Below are 11,191 nucleotides of genomic sequence, written 5' to 3' on the forward strand. Positions count from 1 at the left end.
GAAAGCCTATAAGGTTGGAGAACACGCCGGCGTTATTGTGGGGATTTTTGGAGTATTTGGTCTGTGAGTTGTGCGTGTGTTTTGCTGGTTCCCCCTCTTCCCCCCCATCGTGCTCCATGGCTGTTGTGTCAGTCTCAGCCTTTTCTGAAGGTTTAACGTGGGAAGGAGTGGTTCAGGGATGACGGGGCTCTTCTCATTAGTCTTTTTATCCATCCTCCCTCCCTCCCTTCCTTCCTTCCTTCCTTGGTACTCCGGCTCATTCCCACTGATCTATAAAGAATGATGGCGCGGCAACAATGGAATAGTCTATCTATCCAGTGTTAGTTATAGATCAGTGGGAACGGGTCGGAGGACCGAGGATTGAGGAGAGAGGTTGAGAAGGGGCCTTAGTCCCTAAGTGGATGGAAAACTGATAAGAAAAATAGTAGACACTAGAAGCAGACCTAGCTCAGTAAGAGAAATTATATATATGCATCTTTATCCTCTTGCCATAGTCTCTCCATCTTTCCAGCCCAGGCCTCTCATGGCAAATCCCTGTGCTGACTGGTCTCTTGCCCATTTGAAGCCCCCTAGTGGTGATGTGGATGTTGCATGCTGTGATTAAAAGATGTGAAGAGCTTGGGAAATGCACACACTTTCAAGTTGAATGCCTCTTTTACTTGTGAAAACACACACACACACACACACACAGGGTCAGGCATGCATCCATGCATGCATACACAAACATAGACACACATTGTCTCCAGTGGGTGTTCACTGCTCGCTGGTTCGGCCTTTCAATCGATTTTCCCTCTTCCTGCCTTACCTCATTAGATTTGACAGAAAGCCATGTCCCCCTAATTGCAACTCTTTGTGTGTGTGTGTGTGTGTACCTGTGTTTGTGTGTATGTGCATGTGTGTGCGCGTATTGATGGACAGAAAGAGACGCCACAGGGAGAGAGTAATTGTTTTTAGTTGTAATCCATTCTCGGGTCAAAAGGAACGCTCCGAGCAGTGGTGCTGAGGCCTGTTCTGGACACTGACTGATCGCCGCCGACCAATTTATGCGCTGGCCAGCGGCTCTCGTTAATCTGACCCCCTTCTGTTCGTACTGTATGTGCGCAAGCTTGCACAGGCACAGTATAATCACAGGTCTTCACACACAGGCACACACAGGAAAGGTGCGTAACGTGTGACACAGACTTGGGGGGGAAACACAGTTTGTTTTTGTTCTGTGTATGCATGTGTGTGCACGTGTGCGTTCAGTATGTGTGCGTATCCATGTATGCATGCTACAGCTTCAGACTGGCCAGATATTTTTGGCCAGAAGGCGTGGCCCCAGCGGGCTTGTGTGTTCCAAAACAATTCGTAGCCCCCCCCCCCCCCCATTCAGCTTTCTCCTCTGACAAACACAATAGCACGCACAAACGGCACAGCCCTCCCATGTATGCAGGAGCCTGTGCCACATTATCTCTGCAGGTCCTCTGTGCCAACCACAATTACCATTTGATTGCTGTGTAGGGAGAGAGGGGGAGTGAGAGGGAAAAAAGAGACAGAGAGAGAGAGCGAGAGAGAGAGATGGGAGGAAGTGACTGAAACGTAATGTGTTTATTGAAACTAATGTGTCTCTGCCTTGGTGTAGTGTTCTGGGAGTGTTTCAATTGACTTTTGTCTCGTCAGCCATCTACAGAGGCGCCACGCTCTCTGTGTGTGTGTGTGTGTATTTGTTTGTGACTGTGTGTGTGTGTGTGTGTGTGTGTGTGTGTGTGGCTCTACTCCTGTGAGATATGAATTGAGTTTCTCCATCTGATAGCATCTTAATCTTCTGATTCACGAAGCTGGGCCATTGCTTAGCCGGGTCCAATGAAATCGTCGAGGAGATAACATAGATTAGGGCTATTACAGCATAATTCCCATTCCAAATGCACCGCCAGCGAGCTGTGAAAATGACGGTGCCCCCACCTTTTATGATGGAGCAGGTGAGAGGCTTGTCAGGAGACTCTCCGATAAGGGACTTTATTATGCCACTTGCACCGTTGTAGTGGTTCTCGGTCGTGCCAATGCAGGCTCCTGGCCTCCTGGCCCTCCACTGAGGTGTGGATAATGCCCGGCGGAGTTGACGGAGAATTAGGCTTCACGCGGTCCACACTGTCAACTCTGTTTATGGGGCATTAAAGTGGCTGAGCTGCTCCCCAATCGTCTGTGGCACCTGGAGGCTCAGTGATCCGTGAGATCACGTAAGACCATAGCCACTGTGTCTGGCTGTACAGTGAGGAAGCATGGTTTTTGTTGAGAAGTGGTCCTTAAATTCGTAATGTTTTTGATGTGGCCTCTCGCTGTGTTTGATGTGAGTACAGACAGTATGCAGTTAGCTGGACTAACAGTAGGTAAAAGGGGACGGCATATGGTATTGTATATGCTCTAGATTCAGCTTTTAAGTTGTAAAGTTGTTCTGGTGCCGTATTAAAAAGTGAATCTATCTGAATATACACTGGTGCGTTTTTTTTTACCACGTTTGAAAGGATTATTATGAGATTATTAGGAATGGTTATGACCCGTTGTATCAGCCAAGGGGTTTATGTGCTCTCATGAGAACTGTGCTCTGTCTGGAAAGAGAAGGATTTCTTCCAAGCTGCAGTCAGTCACACTAGGATAGAGCTGTGTTCAATTGAAGTGCGAGAAGAGTGCAGAAGTGCCGATGTAACCACCCAGTCTAAATGTGGCATTGGTGTGATTGCAGTTGTGGAGAGGTGTGTGTGTGTGGGGGGGGGGGGTTGGGAGTGGAGAGAGCCACCTGACCGTGTTCTGGTGCCTGGGAGCGGGCACCTCACTGCGTCCACTCTCTGCCCACACACACTCGCCCGTGGCCGTAGCCAGTTTCGCAGCCTCCCGCTGAGAGAGGAGGGCACAGCGGGGAGGACCCGTTTGAAAGCAGTGCCAGATCCATGCCCACTCGCCACCCTGCTGGCAAGGATGAGAGAGGGAGAGAGGGAGAGAGAGAGAGGAGGAGAGGGAGAATTGCTCCGTGTTGGCAATCACACAAAGACTACAAACATCTCTGTCATCCCCCCCCCACACACACACACACACATGTACAGTGCACACACACACACTGTACACGTGCCATGGCTGGTATTAGAGTGACAACACAATGGCACCTGAAGTGCTGTGTGTGTGTTTTGTGATTCCATGGCGCGGTGCACCGACACAAACAAAGGCACTCTCGTCCTGGCGGGCTGCGTGTGTGTGTGTGTGTAGAGTCCAGAGCTGTCTCTGAGGTCTGCCGTGTCGAACAGCACTGCGTGTGCTGTGTGGAAAACAGGTGTGGTTTTAAAGCAGGGGACTGGTGCTCTCTGGGTTTCCTCATGAAGTGATCGTAAAACATTCCCCCCCCCCCACCCTGACATATTAATGTGTTCTTTGAATGGAGATGATGGAATGTTCCAGATAATTGACTTTTATTGTAGACAGTTGCAGAGGGCACGAGGAGTTTAGTGTTTAATTGTAGCTTGGAAGCTAGCAGTTCATTCCCTGAAGTGTAGTGGGAGAGTGGAAGTGCTGCTTCCAGCAATCTGCCATCAGTAGAAGCTGAATATTATCTCCAGTAGACAATTTATTTGTCAATGTCAGTTCAGATTTCTCTCACTTCGCATAACATCAAAATGCATGTGACAAACACACACACTTTAGTGTCTCACACACATCTCGGTGTCTTGGATCATAAGGCACTCGGACTCAGACTATGACAGGAGGTGTCAGCTGTGCGCTCACAGTCAATCTGGCCAGTGCCTCTGGGGTGGATGCTCCTCACAGCGCAAGTTAATCCAGCACCGACCGGCAAAGGTTTCCAGTGGAAGGGGCTGTGGGTTTACCCCCGTGCCCAACTCTGTGTGTCCGGTGTGGGCAGCGGTCGCTGGTGTGTGCCCCCTCCCCCCCCCTCTCAGGCTCTGGCTGTTATCAGTGAGGTCCAGATGCTAGCGCAGCCAGCGACGTGCCATATCACTCACGGCTACTCCCGCAGTGCTGCCACCTTAATCCCAGGATGAGTTTAACAGGCTCCAGCTCTGTGTGTGTGTGTGTGTGTGTGTGTGTGTGTGTGTGTGTGTGTGTGTGTGTGTGTGTGTGTGTGTGTGTGTGTGTGTGTGTGTGTGTGTGTGTGTGTGTGTGTGTGTGTGTGTGTGTGTGTGTGTGTGTGTGTGTGTGTGTGTGTGTGTGTGTGTGTGTGTGTGTGTGTGCCCGCCCTTGCGTCTGCGTGTAGATATTGGAGCGAGACAGATGAGGATTGTCTTTTGTGTTGCCAATAGATGCCAGTTTAGTGCCACTGGTCTTGGCTTTGATACTGGAACATTGGGTGCAGTGACCATATGAGGCCAAATGAGACTAAATCCCCATCTCTACAGTGGATACAAACCCATGGAAACCTGTTCAGTTGTTTAGTGTGAAATAACACCTGCTCATTGTTGGAGGCGGTTAGAAAAATGTTTGTCATGGTGGTTGTGACTATATGATCTGCTTTTTCCTTGTCAACTGTTACCTTTGATGAGGTAACTGTTGCAGTGCTTTTCAAGTGCTATCCAGATGCACACACACACACACACATACTCACTCACTCACTCACTCACACAGTGTGTGTGAGAGAAAGAGCTTTTGATTGTTTGACTACCCTCAGGAACAAAAGCCGTAATTGAACCGAGCCAGAAATGTCAGGTGAAATACCAGTAGTTTCCACTATCAATATGTCAATTTTGCGTTGTTACGAAATGTCAGTGAGCAAGTCTTTAGTCTTCACTTCCACAACAGTACATGTGAAAGGATAATTGAGTCAGAAGTCAGAACTGATTATCGCTGAAATGGCAAAATGAACTTTTTTTTTTAATTTCCCCTTCAGGCCAGTTAAGACATTGTGAAGGACTGTCAGTGAAATGTTAAGACCCTTTAGCTTTTTCCTCTCCCCTCAAACCTCACATCAGCTTTCCTTGGTAGGTCCTACCTGTTTCGACAGTGTAAGCTGCCTGGAAGCCAATATCTTTATGGGGGTGAGGCCTTTAACTGCAATAAGGGCTATTGCATCCTGGTAATGAAAAATAAACACTATATCCGCTTTTCGCCCCGCAGTGGCGGAAAGTAAATCTGATTCTGGGTAAGCTAATTGGGGTGACTGAAAGGGGGAGAGGGGCGCGGAGCAGCACGGGGAATGGGATGCCATTGGAATCTCATTTGAGAGCAGCCATGTCAGGTCTCTTTCCCTCTTAGTGCTGATTGAGTTTGCTCTGTGCACTTTCCCCGTCTTCCGTAATGTCATTTTGAATTGGGGGAGTTTGGCGTCCCCCCCCCCCCATCCCCCCTTTTGTTTGTTCTGTAATATTCCTCCCTCTTTCTCTCTCTCTCTTTTCTCTTTTCTGTCGTTTGTCCTCTCATACCGTTATAGATATTGAACATGCTCTTTCAAGTAGCGCAGGGGCGCTAATGGCTTTATAGAGATCACTGAAGATAATAAAACACGACAGTCTAAGTAACCGCAATAAAAACAACAACGACGACAGAAAAAAAAAGACATATACAAACAGGCATTCCTCTGTTCTGCTTATCGATCCTTTCCAGCCGAATTCTGCTTTTTCGGCCCTCAGCACTGTTCTGGGATCTATAGCCAGAGATCTCCACGGGTGGCAGATTCAGTGATTGGATAGAGCGAGTCCCTTATTAATTTAACATGGGTTTGGGAGGCTGTTGTTATGTGGGGGTCTCCCCTGCTGTGTTGGGGCTTTCACTCTTCATCCAAGCCCCCCCCAAATCCTTTAATATGTTTTTTGTTGTTGTTGTTTTTTTTTGTAATTTTGTCATTGTTTCATTTTGAGTTCATGGAGGGTTTTCCTTTATGAGACCAAATGAGGCTTAAAGATATCAATGAAACAAGGTCGTTTGGATCAGTTAAACTGCCTCTGCCTCGCAGTCGATGTAAAACTTATTTTCTACCCGAACGCTTCTGAGTTCCTTTTCTCTCATGCAGAGACCTGCCGAGTCAGCAGCTGATTCTTATCCACCTGCCCCGGAACCAAACGTTGGAAGAGGTGGCAAAATCGAAAACCTTCTGATTCGTTAAAACCTACCTGGGGGGCAGTAGTTCTCTGAATGTTGAGCCCAGTGTAGAGTAATTGAACTCCTGAAGATGTACAACTCCACCAAAAATGAGGACCTCTTGGCCGTGCCCTACTGAGATTCACCTTTGATTGAACTTGAAGAAGTGTCTTCTGTTCACACTGCTTTTAGACTGATTGTTTTTCTGTGAACCCGTTTAATCGCCATCACTAACATTTAAGTAAGCACAACTTGTCTTGATTTGTATAGTATGACAGGAGAATTATGAGCTTAAAAGCCTCTAGAGGGGGCCAGAGTGCCGATGTCAATAGGGTCATGTCAGGGTAGCTTTTTGCAAGTATTGATTTCAGCATAAAAAGCGTATATGTTTTTTACTGGATGAGGCTTCAGTCATTTGTAACTAATGAAACATAGATTTTTTGCGTTTGTTAAGCCTCCTGTATGCAATGCATAATCTAGTTGTGTTGAGGTGAGGTGTTGGTGTTGTGCACTGGTGCGTTAGCATCTGTGCCCTGTGCTGTGGTGGGGGCGAGCCTTGACTCTGAGGGTGGAGGGACGGGGCCCGAGGCTTATACCTGCCCTGCCCTGTGCTGTGGTGGGGGCGAGCCTTGACTCTGAGGGTGGAGGGACGGGGCCCGAGGCTTATACCTGGCCAGTTTCTCGGCTCACAGGGGCGCAGATAATTGGCGCGGTGGATTATTCTGGTTCTGCTCAAGCCGCCCCGGTCTCCTTTCCCCCGGTGTGCTGAGAACTCGCTGACCTGACGACGAGGTCCCGTGCTGGATGCAGGCGTAGAGAGAGAGCCCACTTCTCTGACAGTCCAGAGATCATTAAGGGCGGAGCAGGGTGGAGAAATGTCTCTCGTCGGAAATTTTTAGAGTATACACTTGATTGAATCACTTCAAAAGTCGATGTTCCATCCTGATGAAATATACCAGAATCTTTTTGGTTCCCAGATGGGTTAATTGGCAGTGTGGATTACCCCTCCGGGTGTCAACTCTCAGCTCTTGTGTTGATGGTTTTGATTGTCCGTTCACTGAACCTACTGAGGGGTTCAGGGTCTTTCTCACAGTACAGGTCAGAATCTCCTTCATATGACCTTTTTATATTTCTCAGTTTTAGGACCCGATAAATGGATTATCTTCTAAAGGATTATCTTAAATCCTAGCAGTGTCCTGAGTCTCATTTCCCACGTTTCACAGCTGGAGTGGAAACCAATGTGATCTGGTGTAGGAGCAGGAGCAGGAGTAGGAGCAGGAGTAGGGAGTCTGGCCTTGTACTACCAGAAGAATATGAGTGTGATTAACAGAATGGAGAAAATCTGGGTGAAAAATGTATCTGTACAGTCTGAGCCCTGGTGTATCCTTGTAGTGTTGTTCAGTGCTGTCTGTAGGGAAGGCTATCCCTACATATCTTTCCTATCTGATAGAATGGAACTGTTCCGTCCTGTTGTTTTAAGGTTTATTCTGGCTTCTGTGCTTCTTCTCTGATGTGATCACATCCTGGTGTCTGTGAAGTGGTTTGTAACAGTTCATTCAGTAACAATTCAGTTGGACTGAATCGCGTCTTAACACCTGTTAAGGGACGCTGTACTCTTCATCCATTGAAACTCTAACCCCAGCCATTGTATTTGTTCATTCATATTGACATCTATGCATCCCCTTCACACATTCATTGAGCACACTGTGCTATAAGATTGTTTGCATGATATATATATATGTCGGTAGATGCTTACAGTATGTATGCATTGTGTATGATGATGAGCTGATCTGTTACGGCGAACTCTTCTCGTTCAGACTTTGACTGGGGCTACTTCTGGTCGTGGAGCCGCTTCGCCGACTACCTGCAGTGCGTGGTGGCCTTCACGGCGGTGGCCGCCTACGTCACCTACCTGCTGCTGGACTCGGACGTGTTCGTGGAGAGCCTGGGCTTCCTGGCCGTGTTCACCGAGGCCATGCTGGGCACCCCCCAGCTCTACTGCAACTACCAGAACAAGTCCACAGAGGGCATGAGGTGAGCAGTGCATATATGGCATACTCGACTATTAGCCGCGGCTTATACATTGATTTTGCTACATTTCTTCAGCTACAGTATGAGGTTAATAGAGGCGGGCAGTTAATACGGTGTTAATATGGTTTTGTTTCTTTTAACTTGCATAAAACGCTGTCCTGCGGCTTACACACATTGCGGCTTACAGTATATGCGGGAAATTACTGTACTAAAGCATGCAGCACACTCGGAAATGCATGATCTGTAGAATAAGTACCTGAACAGAACACCTTTTTCATGGACGAGACTGTTGTTTGAAACTGTTGATAAAAACGAATTGTTGGCACAAATGTACACTTACAGGCAGAGGTTGTAGAACACCCTTTATATGGAAGGCAAGACTATCACACACACACACACACACACACGCACACATGCGCACACACACACTTCTGTAGATGCTGTGCTTGTTTAGTAGAGTAGAATGCTTTTCCTCACTCCTGTCTGTAGGCTCTTTTGGTGCTCCGCTAAACCTCCACGCCCCCTGCCTCTTCTTTTTTAATGAAACACCTGTGCCCACACACACACACACACACACTCTTTCTCTCTCTCTCTCTCTCTCTCTCTCTCTCTCTCGCTCTCTCTCTCTCTCTTTCTTTCTCTCTCTCTCTCTCTCTCCCTCTCTCTTTCTCTGTCTCAAAGCTCTCCTTGTTTTACCCTTTGATTTAATGAAGACTCAAAGTTCTGCCGCGGGGAAACCATGTGACAGCAACCCCACAAATCCCCCCCCCCCCCCCCCCCCTCCACCACACACACACACACACACACACACACACACACACACACACGCACACACACGCACGCATACCCACCCACCCACGCTGTAATTATCCATCAGAAGATCAGAGCAGATGTACCTGTGTTTGAAAAGGTCTCTGGGCCTCGCCTTGCGTGCCGCCGCCGCCTCCCCCCCCTCAGGAGTGGCCTCAGAAGATTAGTGTTCCGCGTTTAGCAGTCGAGGGCGGCGAGGGCGCCCCGGAGACAAGAGTGCCCCGGGGAGTCTTCCGGAACCATCTATCAGCACAGAGATCGTATTGACGTGCTCACTAGACCGCACGTGGCCCGTCCGTGCCCTTCACAATAGCTCGGGCGCTAGCTGATTCGCTTTGTTTTTACTCTTGCTTGAGAAACACTCGTTTTTCTCACTCCTTGAAATAACACTGATGTTTTGAAATGGCTCTCAGCCTCTCCACCCACAGGGCAAGATATTGTCAGTGACGAGTAATCATCCTGAAGACCTAAGATACAGTAGTTATTACTACATCGTATGACGAGGAAAGGCCCTAATGTTGTGGGAGTGTAACAAATGCTATGTAGATTAGTACGCTAACGAGGACAATAAATGTTAGCATTGCTGTAGTTGTGGTATAATGGCTCCATGTGTGCTGGCTAATGGGGGCAGTTTAATGTGCTGAAGGGCATAGGGGACTCAGCGAGCGACACACACACACACACACACACACACACACACACACACACACACACACACACACACAGGCGGTCAGCACCATTTCCCATCAGTCATTACTGCATGATTAAACAGGGTCACTTCAGGGCCTGGGAGAGCCATGTTATGAGGACCCCAGTGGCCTTCACATTTAACTACATCTACATTTCCCATAACCTCCTTGAGATGAAGGAAGTGTAGAAAGGGAATATTCACTGCAAAGGAAAAAGGATCCACATGAACTTGTTTCTGTTCATTCATTACACCTAATGATTTATTAATAATTTATTTCATTGTTTAAAAAAAGTTTTCAACTGGCTTCACATCTGAAATTTCACTAGAGCTAAATGTCACAGAATTATCTGTGATTATGGAGTCTGTAAATGGATTACTTTGCCAATGACTCCCTCTGCTCTCCCTTCAAATATTATGCTTCACTTTCTTCGTCTCTAAATCAACATATCTCTCGGTCTCGGTCTCTGTTCTCGGTCTCTGTTTCTCTCTCTCTCTCTCTCTCTCTCTCTCTCTCTCTTCTCTCTCTCTCTCTCTCTCTCTCCTCCCTCTCCTGTAATGCAAGTTTTGTCTGACATATCTGGGGATGATGGCCTGTAAATTGATGCTATTACCTCAGGTGAATGTGCAGTAATCCTCCGCCAGACAACACTATGCCATTACCATTGCATACTCTCCCAGCTCCAAATAGTCTCTTGGTATGAGAAAGAAAATGAATGCCCCCAGCGTCTCATCACTGAAAGTGCAGTGCAGTGCCGTGACCATGAAGAATGTGAAGAAAATTGCGGCATTTAAAGTTATAAATCCTCGTCTCTGTCTGTGAAATGCCGACAAATTGTTTTGTGTGTGTGTTCATTTGAATAAACAGACCCTTCATCCAGCCCTTTATTCAACCCTTTTTTCCCCCCATTACATTTCAGTGGGACGGGAGCTTTTGGCTGGCAGTAAACCAGTCCTAATTACAGTGCCTAAAGTGGCTGCGGTGCATTCTAATACTCGGCAACGTGACGGCTGCTCGGTGGCAGCCACGGCTAATTTACTGCCCTCACTCGAGTGGCCCTCAGCATGCCCCTTCTTCCTCGTCTTTTCCCCTGTTCTTGGCCTGCTCTGCCTCTTTGTCTCACTCTTACTCTCACTCTCACTCTCACTCTCACTCTCACTCTCACTCTCACTCTCACTCTCACTCTCACTCTCTCGTTCTCTAGTTCTCTGACTCTATCTCTCTGTCTCCTGTCTGACTCTCTCTGTGTCTCCTTCCTGACTCTCTCAGGGCCAGATGTACTATGACAGCGCTAATACCGTGTTTTTTGTATGTGCAGAATGCGAACGCTGTGCTTTACTATATTGCGCGGAATTTACTAAGCTGTCACTTCATTACGCTAACAGCGTTCATCACCGCCCGTCCCCACCCCCTCTACAACGCCAATTGCGTGTGCACAGCTGAACCGCAAGTGCAGTTGAATATTGCAACATTAAAAAGAATAAAAGTTTAGCGAACATACATGATACAAATATGTCAAGGCAAACAAAAGTTAAGGTTGCTTTTGACATAGTATAAGAAAACAGATGCTCTGAATACTGATTCAACTGTCTCTAAAAGTTTCTCTA

General features: G+C 47.5%; 1 protein-coding gene across 2 annotated transcripts in view; it reads left to right on the plus strand.

Annotated features, from left to right (window-relative positions):
- LOC134072430 (solute carrier family 66 member 2) overlaps positions 1–11,191 on the plus strand; it is a 28,785-nt gene that overhangs the window by 4,618 nt on the left and 12,976 nt on the right. For both annotated transcript variants that reach the window (XM_062529123.1, XM_062529124.1), the window contains one exon: positions 7,872–8,088. In XM_062529123.1, the coding sequence (XP_062385107.1) occupies positions 7,872–8,088 (217 nt within the window). The remainder of the gene's footprint in view (positions 1–7,871; positions 8,089–11,191) is intronic.

The sequence above is a fragment of the Sardina pilchardus genome, chromosome 24 (genome assembly GCF_963854185.1).
Source record: "Sardina pilchardus chromosome 24, fSarPil1.1, whole genome shotgun sequence".
NCBI lineage: Eukaryota > Metazoa > Chordata > Actinopteri > Clupeiformes > Clupeidae > Sardina > Sardina pilchardus.